The 16,787-nt window shown below is 54.4% G+C and overlaps 2 protein-coding genes across 2 annotated transcripts; both read left to right on the top strand.

Annotated features, from left to right (window-relative positions):
• Window positions 1-2,099: 2,099 nt before the first annotated feature.
• Window positions 2,100-3,905, top strand: LOC145517270 (uncharacterized). Its single transcript, XM_081519545.1, has 3 exons — window positions 2,100-2,292; window positions 2,692-3,004; window positions 3,257-3,905. The coding sequence occupies exons 1-3, from the start codon at window positions 2,158-2,160 to the stop codon at window positions 3,883-3,885; spliced, it is 1,077 nt and encodes a 358-aa protein (XP_081375671.1). The 5' UTR covers window positions 2,100-2,157; the 3' UTR covers window positions 3,886-3,905.
• A 3,660-nt stretch (window positions 3,906-7,565) lies between these two features.
• Window positions 7,566-13,701, top strand: LOC145517187 (uncharacterized). Its single transcript, XM_081519453.1, has 3 exons — window positions 7,566-9,934; window positions 10,334-10,646; window positions 10,899-13,701. Exons 1-3 carry the CDS (start codon window positions 9,698-9,700, stop codon window positions 11,525-11,527), a joined length of 1,179 nt encoding a protein of 392 aa, XP_081375579.1. The 5' UTR covers window positions 7,566-9,697; the 3' UTR covers window positions 11,528-13,701.
• The last annotated feature ends 3,086 nt before the right edge of the window (window positions 13,702-16,787 follow it).

Below are 16,787 nucleotides of genomic sequence, written 5' to 3'. Positions count from 1 at the left end.
CAATGCCATTCACTGAAGTGATCCCCACGGGTCCATCTAACCCAGAAGGGAAGGAAGGACCTGTTCTCACAAAACGGCGAGAGATGGAAGAAGGAAGATCAAGCCCACACCAATCCCTGGAAAGAGAAGCTGTGCTCAGGGCTTGAAAGAATTCCTATTTGGAAAATGATATCCCAGCCCCACAAGGCAATCCACAGCTTCGATGCTATTCCTCCCAAAATGCCAATGCATTTTCGCACCCAACCAAGAATTGCAAAAGGGGTACGGAAACAGAAAAGAGCCTAAATTGTCAATACAATCCGACGAAAAAGCCCCGATACGGACATCCAAGGTTGTGTGAAAGGAAATTAGACGACCAAACTAGGATCCTCAGGAGAGTATCGGAGAAGGCAATGGCGACCCACTCCAGTACTCTTGCCTGGAAAATGCCCTGGACGGAGGAGCCTGGTAGGCTGCAGGCCATGGGGTCGCGCAGAGTCAGACACGACTGAAGTGACTTAGCCGCAGCAGCAGCAGCAGGAGCCGGACAGTATGCTATTGGGAATACAACAACACACACAGATCCAGATCGATGGAATAAAGTTGAGGGTCCAGACACAGACCCCAGCATCCATGCTCAACTCATCTCTGACACAGAAGGGGAGAATATCCAAATGGGAACAAGAAAGCCTCTTCAATACATGTCCATGGGAAAACCAGACAGCTACATCTGAAGAACGCTATTGGTTTTGATCTCAGACCACCTCAATATCGGGGAAAACCTCACCCTAAAGGCTGATGTCATGAGATAGCTAGAAAGAAGCGTAGGTCAAAGGCTCCTTAACATCAGAGTCTCCTTGCCATTTGCTGGGCGGAGGTAGAAATGGGTCTCTTCAAGTAAGGGAAAGAGGTACACGAAGTACACCAATGGGTTTCCATCCAATGGAACCTCTTCACAACAGAGAAGCTAAGCAAGCATTCACAAATGCAAAAGAGAGGAAACGGAACACGAGAGACTCCTTGCAAGTGGTGTATCTGAGAAGGGGTTCATATGGAAAGAGACGAAGAATGCACAGCACTCAGATTCCAAGAAACACCACCACCACCCTTGACCCTTCCCCCATGACCAACTCCGACCTAAAGCCTTTCTCTCCCTCTAACCTATCCCTAAAACATAACCCTCATCTAATCATATACATGTGCATTCCTAGCATCCATCCGTCCACACACGAGAGAGAAAGAGGAAGACACAGACTGAATTGAGAAAGGAAAAGAGAGGGACACAGCCAGAGAGAGACACGGAACCAAAGAGAGGAAAGGAGTCGATGGTCCAGACTTTTCATCAATCTGTCTCGAAGGTAGAAGCAATGACAGCGCCCATCCACCCCAGAAGGGGGAAAAGGACGGAAGGTTTGGAGAGGAAAAGACAAGAACGCAGGGAGCCATTAGAAGCTCAGCCACCCGCAGAAGCCGAGCTGGGACACTTGAACAGAATCTCAATGGAAACAGAGGACCAGAAAGTTGGCCACTCTTTTCTATAAGAGAGGGAGACCTTCGAGTCTTCCTTTCGGTCCTCCAACTTGGATGCGGGGTCTCAAAACAGTCAGGAGGGGGAGTGCCTTTTCCTGGGTACCACGGCACATCCAGGCCTCGTTCTGCCCCATTCTGTGCTGTGTCAGCCCAGGAAGGAATCTTTCTTTCTGAAGTCTCAGCGCACACGCTCCACGTGATATCGGCCCCAGGTGGAAAGGCATGGAGCTGCTCGTAGGCCGACAGACCTAGGAAGCAGATGGGAGAATGACCGCCACTCTGCAGATGGAGAGACTGGGGAAACCCTGAGGGGCATATGCTTGTCCAGGGCCACACCACTTATGAGAAGAAGGAGCCTGGTCTGAGAGCAGCGGGGCCCTCGGAGCTCAGGCCCTGGCTGCACCCAGGCCTCCCCAGGGCTGTCGGCTGGGCTGGGTGGGTGTCAGTGTGCCTGCACATGGCTTAAGGGTGGTGGTCGAGCAGTCAGAAACCCAGAGATTCCCTTGGGAAGTTTTGGGGAAGGGACCTCAGCACGAACCCCAGGAAATGATGTCACCTGCCGGCAACAGAACCCAACAGAACCCGCAACCCGGGTATCCAGGCCTCGAGAGCGGAGAGGAGCCCCCAGCCAGATCACTTGCTGCCGAGATGTTCTGCTGTTTGCCCCTGCCCAGAGGCCGGGGCCTCAGGAGAGCTCACAGGCAGTGTGCGTGGGCACCCTGTCGACGTTGGCTCAGGGCACCCCCGAGACGCCTCTGGCCCTTTGCCCGGAGAAACAGAAAGGTAACACGGGGAGCCCCAGGCCGGGCCAGGCCACCTCTCCCATGCCACCCGGAAACACCGGGTCCTTTGCCTGTGTGTGTGGATGCGGGTTTCTCGGGGTGTGTCTCCCTCAAGGAAGCCCAGGTGGATGTGGGGTCAGAAGCCTGCGGACAAGTTGTGTCCACACCCCAGGGGAGAGCATGCTGGGCGGGATGGGGAGAGTGCGGGCAGGGCCGGCCGCCCAGGCTGACCTCACACCCTCAGGTGGGTCTCTTTCCTCCCGGGTGGGGATCTGAGCAGACACACGTCTCTGACCCTTCTGGGCAGAGAAGTTCGAGCAGGCCGAAGCAGCGGCTCCACTGGCCAGGCCCAGCTCGGAAAACTCCCAGCATGGCTGGCTGACGGTCACTGTCGTTGCAGAGCTTCCCACGTGATGAGGCCGAGGACGGGGACACCCCATCCAGCTCCCGGAGGGAGGGGTCGGAGCACCACCCCCCCGCCCGTGAGGCCCAGTGCAGGCTCCAGGTGAGCGTGCCCACGGAGGCATCAGCCCCACCGGGGGCGAAGCGGAGGCGGGGAAGGCCTGCTGCCGAGACACCGCCCAGGATACACCCGGCGGCCCAGTCTGAGGCTGCCACGGAGCTCAGCACACCCGGCTCCGACCCAGAGTCCCGAGAACCCCGGCCTCTGAGGCAGCAGGAGGACCTGGAGCCCAGCACGCCAGAGCACAGAGGTGAGGACGCTGGGGCTGGTGTACGGGAGTGTGTGCAGAGGGGGTGCTGAGCTACACAGGGACGAGTCCCCGAAAGCTGCTGCTGGGCCTGCAGCAAGCGCTGGCCTCACACCCCCCGCCCCCCATCTTGCACACTTCAGTCCCAAAAGACATCCGACCCTGGGTATTCTTTGGGAATCTCTTGGAAGCTTTCTGTCCCGGGATACGCACATGCCAAGGCTGGCCTGCGGGCAAACGATGCTTCTCCCACAGCTCTAGCACTGGCCTCCAACTGGAACCAGGCTCCACTTCCCAGACCTGTCCCTACAGAGGTGGTGGCTCCAGGTGCAGGACCCAGGGATCCACCGAGGGCAGATGGAGAACCGAGACTTGCCCTCGCAGAGACACCAGGCCAGCTGGGTACTGGCCAGCACACCGGGCAGATCGGATCTCCGTGCCTGCAGGACCCCCAGCCCCAGGCACTGATGTCCCACCCCCTCAGCCAGAACCTCCACCTCCACGTGCACCTCTACCTGCTCGGCCTTTGGCAGGAGAACCCGAGGCAGAGGAGGAGTCACCGCCTCGGCAGGGAGAGCCTGCCCTGGCTCCCGCGCAACACCCAGACGCCCACGATGACTCACCCACCCCTGCAGGGAGAACGAGCCCCCGCTCTGGACAGAGACCCAGAGCCCTTGCCGGAAACACCACGTCCAGGGGAGCGGTCGGCTCTGCAGCCTCCATCCCTGTCTGCTCACCGTGGACGCCGTCAACTCGGTCTGCCCCCAGGGGACATGGAGTTCCTTTCCCCCGAACTGCTTTGCATTTGGTTTGTTTCCACCTTTCTGGTGATGTTTTCTTTTTTGCGTGGTTTCCTGTATTTTTGTTGGTTAAGTTGGGATTAGTAAACTTTTTCATCATTGTTGCAATTTGGGAACACTGTTGTGTAACTCTGGTGATACTGTGTTACCATCACCACTTTGTAGTTTCAGACCCGTTCCATCTTTATGCCCCACCCCCCAACAAAGCCTGGATTCAAGGCAAGCACGCCCTGTTCATCCCTCCGCCCGATCCTGAACACAATTTCATCTTTTCCTTCTGCATTCCTTCCTATATTCTTGGTGTCCCCAATCAATGACTCTCAGTGAAATGACTGAAGGAGTTTTTTTCGGACGCTCCACCTACTGTAAGACTCCACTGGAGAGTTCTCATGTTTATGTCCTTTGAACTAGCCTTTGATAGCTGAAAGGACGTTGTACGTCCTTTCAAGATACCATGTGCCAAACGAAGCCCTTTTGGCAAATGCCATCATTATCTCCAGGCAGGCATTGCTGTTTGAAGGGTGCCATCTCAGCCAGAAGGCAGAGGCTGAGCTCCTCTTGTTGCACCAGCTCCCAAAAGAAGCCAAGAAAGGGAGCTGGAACAACAAACCACCCCAACGCCCAGGAAAGCGTTCTTCATGACAGAAGGCTAGAAAATGACCCAACATCCTTGTGGCCCAGAACCCCTCTAGAAATTCACTGTTCCATAAAAAAGAGAAACAGATGGGAAGTTCCAAGGAGAGGCAATGCCCATGGCCAGTGTATTTTAGAGACGGCCTGACCGCTCCGGGGAAGACACGCACTGACAGAACCCCTTGGGAAACAGCCGTGATAGTCCTCACTGTCGTAAGGGATTCCTCTGGGGACAACCTGCCCTGGGCACCACACGAGGGAGCAGACCGGCTTCTCTTCCTCTGCCCCCACACCATTCACTCATGAAGGCAGCTCAGGTGTTCTCATGCCCTGCCTGCCTGCCTGCCTGGCTCATCCGTGAGCTGTGGCCACCTCCAGGACAGGACTCCACCTTCTGCTCTCTGTGTACCGTGAATCTGCACACAGTGGGCTTTCAGAACCTTAGGAGACTTGAGCCATTCCCACTCGAGCCAGAACCCTCCCCAGGAAGGAAAACAGCTGTGGAGTCCTTTTGGCCCCAGCACTGGTTCCGAAACCCTGGCGGCTCCTAGAGCCTCTACGGTGTGAAGAGGGAGGTCCCTTTTGACAGAGCTTTCCGGCCGTCAGATCTAAGCTGCTGTTTCACTGTCAGCTGTGTCTCTTCCGTTGCAGTGTTGCAGGTGGGCCACGCTGCTCCAAAGGAGCTCACAAGCTGAGTTTCAAGGGAGGTATTGAGAGGACAGGGATGGCTACAACGTGCTGCAAACTGAGTGAGGGTCCCCACAATCCTCAGCAAAGGTGTGTGGTGTGCAAGTGGGGAGTAGAGGGCCCCCAAGTTCCAAAGGAAGGGAGGTACTCGGGAGCTAAAGCCCTTGGCTGCTGTGGTAGCAGCTGCAGATGGCAGCTCGTCCACAGTGCACTTCGAATGAGGTCATATGAGCGGGACTCTGGAAATGGCTCCGAAATCCAGAGAAAGGGGTCAGGGTATGTGGGAATCCGGCGGGGGTGGGGGGTGGATGAAGGAAGGTGTCCTTCCTCTCTCCAGTGCAATTTGGTTTGGTGAGTCTCAAAGCTACCAGATGGCACTTCCCAAGTCAGGCCCCCGCAGGAATCAGGGTGGGCTGCATGCCTCGGCCCCTGCCACAGGGACAAGCCACACCAGTGGCCTCCCTGAGCTCCAATGGCCGGATCTGGGGGTTCTGTCTGGGTGCACACCTGCTTGTTCTGGCCAAGTTCCCCGCTTCTCTGAGCACCAGCTTCAACCTCTCGAATGAGGACATCGATTGCTACCTTGGCACGTTACTCTCTTCATCCTGTGAAGACTCATTAGGCTTATCCTACAATTACTAGCTGGCCCGAGGAGATATCTCCTGAATCCAGATTAAGCTGGAGTCTCCCAGGCTCATCTGGCATGTCTTCCCTGAAGTCTGCCAAAACCCACACCCTTGCGTTTCCAGGGACTCCCCTTAGCCAGCTGGGCAGAAAACCCAGCATGTTTCAAACAAGCTGACAGACAAGCGGGAGAGGACTCACGGGCAGACGGCTTCCCTCAGGTCTCGGGTGGAGCTCTGGGACCACAGCAGCAACAGGCCATCCCAGTCCCTGGGCTCAGCAGCGCCCTCATTCTCACGCCGGCGGCTCTGCCCTGAGGGGAGCAGGAAGGTCACCAACTGCCGCAGGCGGACCTCACGCCCCTCCCACTTATGGAGCCTGACCTCCCCCGGCCCCACCCCTTCCCCTACCCCAGCAGGACGAGAGCTCCTCTTCCCCTGGCTTCTAACGTGAGGCCCGGCCCTGGGCCCCGATTGGGCACTGCCCCAGTCCGGAGCCAATCACAGTGGCCAAGGAGGTGGAAGGCACCGATTGGCCAGGGCCAGGTCATGTGACCATACTCCCCAGGAAACTCAAATATTACCAAGATTCCCTAAGAAACCAATGAACAAAATTATCCAGTAAAGGCAAACCGTACTTTTTAATGAGGCCAAAGTCACAGGAAAAAAAAAAAAAAAGCTTCACAATGAAGTGCTCAAGGAAGCTGCAAAATAAACTTTCAGAAAAGTTTAGTAGTTTTTTTAATAGGGTGACGGAGAGCTATACCTATCCCATATATGTGAATTTAGGTTTAAACTAGATTTCCCTTGGCTATTTTATAAGACAAAAAAACCCACATCACCCCCTTTCACTCCCCCCCACACCCAAAAAGTGTTTTAATCTATTGAATTTTTGTGTCCTCAGTTGTGTCTGATTCACGGCAACTCACGATCTCTACACAGCCAGGCTCTTCCGTCCATGGAATTCAGGGCAATTTTTTCTGTCACAGTAAATGCCCACCCTGGGTGATCCAAACGGAAGGGCTCAGAGGCTCCTGAGAGACTAACTCCTTTCAGCTGAGCACAGAGCTGGCTCCTCACTGGGATGCCTGTGGCCTGGGGCTCCCAGAGGGGAGAGCAGCACTCGCCCCACCGTGTGGTCACTGCTGGAAGTGCAGGCTGCTCCTCACTCCCCCTTGACAGTGTCCCTGAGGGCAGAACAGTGTGAAGTTAATCAAGGTGGAAACGCAAACTCCAATGCAAGCAAACTTCCCTCAAGGTCTCCAATACCACTCAGGAACAGGGTATTGGAAACTGCAGGGGATGACATGAATGAAGATGGAGACTTGACACCTTACACCGAGTTCACTTCCAGTTATCCCTAGACAAACATTCCATGAAAACTTGTCACAAATCTAGAGGAACAATGAGCCGAAACCGGACACGTGCTTTGAGTCTTCACACACAAAACTAAAAGGCAGTCCACAAAAAAAACCAGGAGAATACAGTGGACTTTGCAAAATCAAAGATATCTACTGTGGGAAAGACCTCAGTACAAAAGCAAAAGACAGGTCACACATCGCGAGACGAATGAGTGGAAACACAAAGCTTATCAAGGATGTGTCTCCAAACAGACAAAGAACACCAACACAACAAGCCTGTGAAAACTAGGGAAAGGTCTGAAGGGACACCAGACTGAGGAAGACACACACAGAGTATCCCGGATGATGTCCAGCACTGAGGGCCTGAAGAATCAACAGTCTAGTTGTACCTCCTCAGGCCTGTGTGACCCTGGGTGAGGCCTCTGTTTCCCGGTGGCCCTGAGAGATGGACAGGGAGGAAGGGGAAGAGAAATCACTTGCATTTCTAATACTCACAGCAAAGTCTTCCAATGAGAAGGGAATTATCACCCCCACTGACAATGCCATTCACTGAAGTGATCCCCACGGGTCCATCTAACCCAGAAGGGAAGGAAGGACCTGTTCTCACAAAACGGCGAGAGATGGAAGAAGGAAGATCAAGCCCACACCAATCCCTGGAAAGAGAAGCTGTGCTCAGGGCTTGAAAGAATTCCTATTTGGAAAATGATATCCCAGCCCCACAAGGCAATCCACAGCTTCGATGCTATTCCTCCCAAAATGCCAATGCATTTTCGCACCCAACCAAGAATTGCAAAAGGGGTACGGAAACAGAAAAGAGCCTAAATTGTCAATACAATCCGACGAAAAAGCCCCGATACGGACATCCAAGGTTGTGTGAAAGGAAATTAGACGACCAAACTAGGATCCTCAGGAGAGTATCGGAGAAGGCAATGGCGACCCACTCCAGTACTCTTGCCTGGAAAATGCCCTGGACGGAGGAGCCTGGTAGGCTGCAGGCCATGGGGTCGCGCAGAGTCAGACACGACTGAAGTGACTTAGCCGCAGCAGCAGCAGCAGGAGCCGGACAGTATGCTATTGGGAATACAACAACACACACAGATCCAGATCGATGGAATAAAGTTGAGGGTCCAGACACAGACCCCAGCATCCATGCTCAACTCATCTCTGACACAGAAGGGGAGAATATCCAAATGGGAACAAGAAAGCCTCTTCAATACATGTCCATGGGAAAACCAGACAGCTACATCTGAAGAACGCTATTGGTTTTGATCTCAGACCACCTCAATATCGGGGAAAACCTCACCCTAAAGGCTGATGTCATGAGATAGCTAGAAAGAAGCGTAGGTCAAAGGCTCCTTAACATCAGAGTCTCCTTGCCATTTGCTGGGCGGAGGTAGAAATGGGTCTCTTCAAGTAAGGGAAAGAGGTACACGAAGTACACCAATGGGTTTCCATCCAATGGAACCTCTTCACAACAGAGAAGCTAAGCAAGCATTCACAAATGCAAAAGAGAGGAAACGGAACACGAGAGACTCCTTGCAAGTGGTGTATCTGAGAAGGGGTTCATATGGAAAGAGACGAAGAATGCACAGCACTCAGATTCCAAGAAACACCACCACCACCCTTGACCCTTCCCCCATGACCAACTCCGACCTAAAGCCTTTCTCTCCCTCTAACCTATCCCTAAAACATAACCCTCATCTAATCATATACATGTGCATTCCTAGCATCCATCCGTCCACACACGAGAGAGAAAGAGGAAGACACAGACTGAATTGAGAAAGGAAAAGAGAGGGACACAGCCAGAGAGAGACACGGAACCAAAGAGAGGAAAGGAGTCGATGGTCCAGACTTTTCATCAATCTGTCTCGAAGGTAGAAGCAATGACAGCGCCCATCCACCCCAGAAGGGGGAAAAGGACGGAAGGTTTGGAGAGGAAAAGACAAGAACGCAGGGAGCCATTAGAAGCTCAGCCACCCGCAGAAGCCGAGCTGGGACACTTGAACAGAATCTCAATGGAAACAGAGGACCAGAAAGTTGGCCACTCTTTTCTATAAGAGAGGGAGACCTTCGAGTCTTCCTTTCGGTCCTCCAACTTGGATGCGGGGTCTCAAAACAGTCAGGAGGGGGAGTGCCTTTTCCTGGGTACCACGGCACATCCAGGCCTCGTTCTGCCCCATTCTGTGCTGTGTCAGCCCAGGAAGGAATCTTTCTTTCTGAAGTCTCAGCGCACACGCTCCACGTGATATCGGCCCCAGGTGGAAAGGCATGGAGCTGCTCGTAGGCCGACAGACCTAGGAAGCAGATGGGAGAATGACCGCCACTCTGCAGATGGAGAGACTGGGGAAACCCTGAGGGGCATATGCTTGTCCAGGGCCACACCACTTATGAGAAGAAGGAGCCTGGTCTGAGAGCAGCGGGGCCCTCGGAGCTCAGGCCCTGGCTGCACCCAGGCCTCCCCAGGGCTGTCGGCTGGGCTGGGTGGGTGTCACTGTGCCTGCACATGGCTTAAGGGTGGTGGTCGAGCAGTCAGAAACCCAGGGATTCGCTTGGGAAGTTTTGGGGAAGGGACCTCAGCACGAACCCCAGGAAATGATGTCACCTGCCGGCAACAGAACCCAACAGAACCCGCAACCCGGGTATCCAGGCCTCGAGAGCGGAGAGGAGCCCCCAGCCAGATCACTTGCTGCCGAGATGTTCTGCTGTTTGCCCCTGCCCAGAGGCCGGGGCCTCAGGAGAGCTCACAGGCAGTGTGCGTGGGCACCCTGTCGACGTTGGCTCAGGGCACCCCCGAGACGCCTCTGGCCCTTTGCCCGGAGAAACAGAAAGGTAACACGGGGAGCCCCAGGCCGGGCCAGGCCACCTCTCCCATGCCACCCGGAAACACCGGGTCCTTTGCCTGTGTGTGTGGATGCGGGTTTCTCGGGGTGTGTCTCCCTCAAGGAAGCCCAGGTGGATGTGGGGTCAGAAGCCTGCGGACAAGTTGTGTCCACACCCCAGGGGAGAGCATGCTGGGCGGGATGGGGAGAGTGCGGGCAGGGCCGGCCGCCCAGGCTGACCTCACACCCTCAGGTGGGTCTCTTTCCTCCCGGGTGGGGATCTGAGCAGACACACGTCTCTGACCCTTCTGGGCAGAGAAGTTCGAGCAGGCCGAAGCAGCGGCTCCACTGGCCAGGCCCAGCTCGGAAAACTCCCAGCATGGCTGGCTGACGGTCACTGTCGTTGCAGAGCTTCCCACGTGATGAGGCCGAGGACGGGGACACCCCACCCAGCTCCCGGAGGGAGGGGTCGGAGCACCACCCCCCCGCCCGTGAGGCCCAGTGCAGGCTCCAGGTGAGCGTGCCCACGGAGGCATCAGCCCCACCGGGGGCGAAGCGGAGGCGGGGAAGGCCTGCTGCCGAGACACCGCCCAGGATACACCCGGCGGCCCAGTCTGAGGCTGCCACGGAGCTCAGCACACCCGGCTCCGACCCAGAGTCCCGAGAACCCCGGCCTCTGAGGCAGCAGGAGGACCTGGAGCCCAGCACGCCAGAGCACAGAGGTGAGGACGCTGGGGCTGGTGTACGGGAGTGTGTGCGGAGGGGGTGCTGAGCTACACAGGGACGAGTCCCCGAAAGCTGCTGCTGGGCCTGCAGCAAGCGCTGGCCTCACACCCCCCGCCCCCCATCTTGCACACTTCAGTCCCAAAAGACATCCGACCCTGGGTATTCTTTGGGAATCTCTTGGAAGCTTTCTGTCCCGGGATACGCACATGCCAAGGCTGGCCTGCGGGCAAACGATGCTTCTCCCACAGCTCTAGCACTGGCCTCCAACTGGAACCAGGCTCCACTTCCCAGACCTGTCCCTACAGAGGTGGTGGCTCCAGGTGCAGGACCCAGGGATCCACCGAGGGCAGATGGAGAACCGAGACTTGCCCTCGCAGAGACACCAGGCCAGCTGGGTACTGGCCAGCACACCGGGCAGATCGGATCTCCGTGCCTGCAGGACCCCCAGCCCCAGGCACTGATGTCCCACCCCCTCAGCCAGAACCTCCACCTCCACGTGCACCTCTACCTGCTCGGCCTTTGGCAGGAGAACCCGAGGCAGAGGAGGAGTCACCGCCTCGGCAGGGAGAGCCTGCCCTGGCTCCCGCGCAACACCCAGACGCCCACGATGACTCACCCACCCCTGCAGGGAGAACGAGCCCCCGCTCTGGACAGAGACCCAGAGCCCTTGCCGGAAACACCACGTCCAGGGGAGCGGTCGGCTCTGCAGCCTCCATCCCTGTCTGCTCACCGTGGACGCCGTCAACTCGGTCTGCCCCCAGGGGACATGGAGTTCCTTTCCCCCGAACTGCTTTGCATTTGGTTTGTTTCCACCTTTCTGGTGATGTTTTCTTTTTTGCGTGGTTTCCTGTATTTTTGTTGGTTAAGTTGGGATTAGTAAACTTTTTCATCATTGTTGCAATTTGGGAACACTGTTGTGTAACTCTGGTGATACTGTGTTACCATCACCACTTTGTAGTTTCAGACCCGTTCCATCTTTATGCCCCACCCCCCAACAAAGCCTGGATTCAAGGCAAGCACGCCCTGTTCATCCCTCCGCCCGATCCTGAACACAGTTTCATCTTTTCCTTCTGCATTCCTTCCTATATTCTTGGTGTCCCCAATCAATGACTCTCAGTGAAATGACTGAAGGAGTTTTTTTCGGACGCTCCACCTACTGTAAGACTCCACTGGAGAGTTCTCATGTTTATGTCCTTTGAACTAGCCTTTGATAGCTGAAAGGACGTTGTACGTCCTTTCAAGATACCATGTGCCAAACGAAGCCCTTTTGGCAAATGCCATCATTATCTCCAGGCAGGCATTGCTGTTTGAAGGGTGCCATCTCAGCCAGAAGGCAGAGGCTGAGCTCCTCTTGTTGCACCAGCTCCCAAAAGAAGCCAAGAAAGGGAGCTGGAACAACAAACCACCCCAACGCCCAGGAAAGCGTTCTTCATGACAGAAGGCTAGAAAATGACCCAACATCCTTGTGGCCCAGAACCCCTCTAGAAATTCACTGTTCCATAAAAAAGAGAAACAGATGGGAAGTTCCAAGGAGAGGCAATGCCCATGGCCAGTGTATTTTAGAGACGGCCTGACCGCTCCGGGGAAGACACGCACTGACAGAACCCCTTGGGAAACAGCCGTGATAGTCCTCACTGTCGTAAGGGATTCCTCTGGGGACAACCTGCCCTGGGCACCACACGAGGGAGCAGACCGGCTTCTCTTCCTCTGCCCCCACACCATTCACTCATGAAGGCAGCTCAGGTGTTCTCATGCCCTGCCTGCCTGCCTGCCTGGCTCATCCGTGAGCTGTGGCCACCTCCAGGACAGGACTCCACCTTCTGCTCTCTGTGTACCGTGAATCTGCACACAGTGGGCTTTCAGAACCTTAGGAGACTTGAGCCATTCCCACTCGAGCCAGAACCCTCCCCAGGAAGGAAAACAGCTGTGGAGTCCTTTTGGCCCCAGCACTGGTTCCGAAACCCTGGCGGCTCCTAGAGCCTCTACGGTGTGAAGAGGGAGGTCCCTTTTGACAGAGCTTTCCGGCCGTCAGATCTAAGCTGCTGTTTCACTGTCAGCTGTGTCTCTTCCGTTGCAGTGTTGCAGGTGGGCCACGCTGCTCCAAAGGAGCTCACAAGCTGAGTTTCAAGGGAGGTATTGAGAGGACAGGGATGGCTACAACGTGCTGCAAACTGAGTGAGGGTCCCCACAATCCTCAGCAAAGGTGTGTGGTGTGCAAGTGGGGAGTAGAGGGCCCCCAAGTTCCAAAGGAAGGGAGGTACTCGGGAGCTAAAGCCCTTGGCTGCTGTGGTAGCAGCTGCAGATGGCAGCTCGTCCACAGTGCACTTCGAATGAGGTCATATGAGCGGGACTCTGGAAATGGCTCCGAAATCCAGAGAAAGGGGTCAGGGTATGTGGGAATCCGGCGGGGGTGGGGGGTGGATGAAGGAAGGTGTCCTTCCTCTCTCCAGTGCAATTTGGTTTGGTGAGTCTCAAAGCTACCAGATGGCACTTCCCAAGTCAGGCCCCCGCAGGAATCAGGGTGGGCTGCATGCCTCGGCCCCTGCCACAGGGACAAGCCACACCAGTGGCCTCCCTGAGCTCCAATGGCCGGATCTGGGGGTTCTGTCTGGGTGCACACCTGCTTGTTCTGGCCAAGTTCCCCGCTTCTCTGAGCACCAGCTTCAACCTCTCGAATGAGGACATCGATTGCTACCTTGGCACGTTACTCTCTTCATCCTGTGAAGACTCATTAGGCTTATCCTACAATTACTAGCTGGCCCGAGGAGATATCTCCTGAATCCAGATTAAGCTGGAGTCTCCCAGGCTCATCTGGCATGTCTTCCCTGAAGTCTGCCAAAACCCACACCCTTGCGTTTCCAGGGACTCCCCTTAGCCAGCTGGGCAGAAAACCCAGCATGTTTCAAACAAGCTGACAGACAAGCGGGAGAGGACTCACGGGCAGACGGCTTCCCTCAGGTCTCGGGTGGAGCTCTGGGACCACAGCAGCAACAGGCCATCCCAGTCCCTGGGCTCAGCAGCGCCCTCATTCTCACGCCGGCGGCTCTGCCCTGAGGGGAGCAGGAAGGTCACCAACTGCCGCAGGCGGACCTCACGCCCCTCCCACTTATGGAGCCTGACCTCCCCCGGCCCCACCCCTTCCCCTACCCCAGCAGGACGAGAGCTCCTCTTCCCCTGGCTTCTAACGTGAGGCCCGGCCCTGGGCCCCGATTGGGCACTGCCCCAGTCCGGAGCCAATCACAGTGGCCAAGGAGGTGGAAGGCACCGATTGGCCAGGGCCAGGTCATGTGACCATACTCCCCAGGAAACTCAAATATTACCAAGATTCCCTAAGAAACCAATGAACAAAATTATCCAGTAAAGGCAAACCGTACTTTTTAATGAGGCCAAAGTCACAGGAAAAAAAAAAAAAAAAGCTTCACAATGAAGTGCTCAAGGAAGCTGCAAAATAAACTTTCAGAAAAGTTTAGTAGTTTTTTTAATAGGGTGACGGAGAGCTATACCTATCCCATATATGTGAATTTAGGTTTAAACTAGATTTCCCTTGGCTATTTTATAAGACAAAAAAACCCACATCACCCCCTTTCACTCCCCCCCACACCCAAAAAGTGTTTTAATCTATTGAATTTTTGTGTCCTCAGTTGTGTCTGATTCACGGCAACTCACGATCTCTACACAGCCAGGCTCTTCCGTCCATGGAATTCAGGGCAATTTTTTCTGTCACAGTAAATGCCCACCCTGGGTGATCCAAACGGAAGGGCTCAGAGGCTCCTGAGAGACTAACTCCTTTCAGCTGAGCACAGAGCTGGCTCCTCACTGGGATGCCTGTGGCCTGGGGCTCCCAGAGGGGAGAGCAGCACTCGCCCCACCGTGTGGTCACTGCTGGAAGTGCAGGCTGCTCCTCACTCCCCCTTGACAGTGTCCCTGAGGGCAGAACAGTGTGAAGTTAATCAAGGTGGAAACGCAAACTCCAATGCAAGCAAACTTCCCTCAAGGTCTCCAATACCACTCAGGAACAGGGTATTGGAAACTGCAGGGGATGACATGAATGAAGATGGAGACTTGACACCTTACACCGAGTTCACTTCCAGTTATCCCTAGACAAACATTCCATGAAAACTTGTCACAAATCTAGAGGAACAATGAGCCGAAACCGGACACGTGCTTTGAGTCTTCACACACAAAACTAAAAGGCAGTCCACAAAAAAAACCAGGAGAATACAGTGGACTTTGCAAAATCAAAGATATCTACTGTGGGAAAGACCTCAGTACAAAAGCAAAAGACAGGTCACACATCGCGAGACGAATGAGTGGAAACACAAAGCTTATCAAGGATGTGTCTCCAAACAGACAAAGAACACCAACACAACAAGCCTGTGAAAACTAGGGAAAGGTCTGAAGGGACACCAGACTGAGGAAGACACACACAGAGTATCCCGGATGATGTCCAGCACTGAGGGCCTGAAGAATCAACAGTCTAGTTGTACCTCCTCAGGCCTGTGTGACCCTGGGTGAGGCCTCTGTTTCCCGGTGGCCCTGAGAGATGGACAGGGAGGAAGGGGAAGAGAAATCACTTGCATTTCTAATACTCACAGCAAAGTCTTCCAATGAGAAGGGAATTATCACCCCCACTGACAATGCCATTCACTGAAGTGATCCCCACGGGTCCATCTAACCCAGAAGGGAAGGAAGGACCTGTTCTCACAAAACGGCGAGAGATGGAAGAAGGAAGATCAAGCCCACACCAATCCCTGGAAAGAGAAGCTGTGCTCAGGGCTTGAAAGAATTCCTATTTGGAAAATGATATCCCAGCCCCACAAGGCAATCCACAGCTTCGATGCTATTCCTCCCAAAATGCCAATGCATTTTCGCACCCAACCAAGAATTGCAAAAGGGGTACGGAAACAGAAAAGAGCCTAAATTGTCAATACAATCCGACGAAAAAGCCCCGATACGGACATCCAAGGTTGTGTGAAAGGAAATTAGACGACCAAACTAGGATCCTCAGGAGAGTATCGGAGAAGGCAATGGCGACCCACTCCAGTACTCTTGCCTGGAAAATGCCCTGGACGGAGGAGCCTGGTAGGCTGCAGGCCATGGGGTCGCGCAGAGTCAGACACGACTGAAGTGACTTAGCCGCAGCAGCAGCAGCAGGAGCCGGACAGTATGCTATTGGGAATACAACAACACACACAGATCCAGATCGATGGAATAAAGTTGAGGGTCCAGACACAGACCCCAGCATCCATGCTCAACTCATCTCTGACACAGAAGGGGAGAATATCCAAATGGGAACAAGAAAGCCTCTTCAATACATGTCCATGGGAAAACCAGACAGCTACATCTGAAGAACGCTATTGGTTTTGATCTCAGACCACCTCAATATCGGGGAAAACCTCACCCTAAAGGCTGATGTCATGAGATAGCTAGAAAGAAGCGTAGGTCAAAGGCTCCTTAACATCAGAGTCTCCTTGCCATTTGCTGGGCGGAGGTAGAAATGGGTCTCTTCAAGTAAGGGAAAGAGGTACACGAAGTACACCAATGGGTTTCCATCCAATGGAACCTCTTCACAACAGAGAAGCTAAGCAAGCATTCACAAATGCAAAAGAGAGGAAACGGAACACGAGAGACTCCTTGCAAGTGGTGTATCTGAGAAGGGGTTCATATGGAAAGAGACGAAGAATGCACAGCACTCAGATTCCAAGAAACACCACCACCACCCTTGACCCTTCCCCCATGACCAACTCCGACCTAAAGCCTTTCTCTCCCTCTAACCTATCCCTAAAACATAACCCTCATCTAATCATATACATGTGCATTCCTAGCATCCATCCGTCCACACACGAGAGAGAAAGAGGAAGACACAGACTGAATTGAGAAAGCAAAAGAGAGGGACACAGCCAGAGAGAGACACGGAACCAAAGAGAGGAAAGGAGTCGATGGTCCAGACTTTTCATCAATCTGTCTCGAAGGTAGAAGCAATGACAGCGCCCATCCACCCCAGAAGGGGGAAAAGGACGGAAGGTTTGGAGAGGAAAAGACAAGAACGCAGGGAGCCATTAGAAGCTCAGCCACCCGCAGAAGCCGAGCTGGGACACTTGAACAGAATCTCAATGGAAACAGAGGACCAGAAAGTT

The sequence above is a fragment of the Giraffa tippelskirchi genome, chromosome 8 (assembly GCF_054371585.1).
Source record: "Giraffa tippelskirchi isolate mGirTip1 chromosome 8, T2T-mGirTip1v1.2.pri, whole genome shotgun sequence".
Lineage (NCBI taxonomy): Eukaryota > Metazoa > Chordata > Mammalia > Artiodactyla > Giraffidae > Giraffa > Giraffa tippelskirchi.
The sequence above is the reverse complement of the archived record's forward strand: the minus strand, read 5'-3'. Positions and strand labels throughout refer to the sequence as shown.

What these genes read in the sequence shown, in the direction of transcription:
- LOC145517187 (XM_081519453.1), top strand. Translation starts at nt 9,698, where the DNA reads ATGATGTCACCTGCCGGCAACAGAACCCAACAGAACCCGCAACCCGGG. An exon ending in TTGCCCGGAGAAACAGAAAG is followed by an intron (nt 9,935 to 10,333) that starts GTAACACGGGGA and finishes CTGTCGTTGCAG; the next exon opens with AGCTTCCCACGTGATGAGGC. An exon ending in CAGCACGCCAGAGCACAGAG is followed by an intron (nt 10,647 to 10,898) that starts GTGAGGACGCTG and finishes CTTCTCCCACAG; the next exon opens with CTCTAGCACTGGCCTCCAAC.
- LOC145517270 (XM_081519545.1), top strand. Translation starts at nt 2,158, where the DNA reads ATGTTCTGCTGTTTGCCCCTGCCCAGAGGCCGGGGCCTCAGGAGAGCT. An exon ending in TTGCCCGGAGAAACAGAAAG is followed by an intron (nt 2,293 to 2,691) that starts GTAACACGGGGA and finishes CTGTCGTTGCAG; the next exon opens with AGCTTCCCACGTGATGAGGC. An exon ending in CAGCACGCCAGAGCACAGAG is followed by an intron (nt 3,005 to 3,256) that starts GTGAGGACGCTG and finishes CTTCTCCCACAG; the next exon opens with CTCTAGCACTGGCCTCCAAC.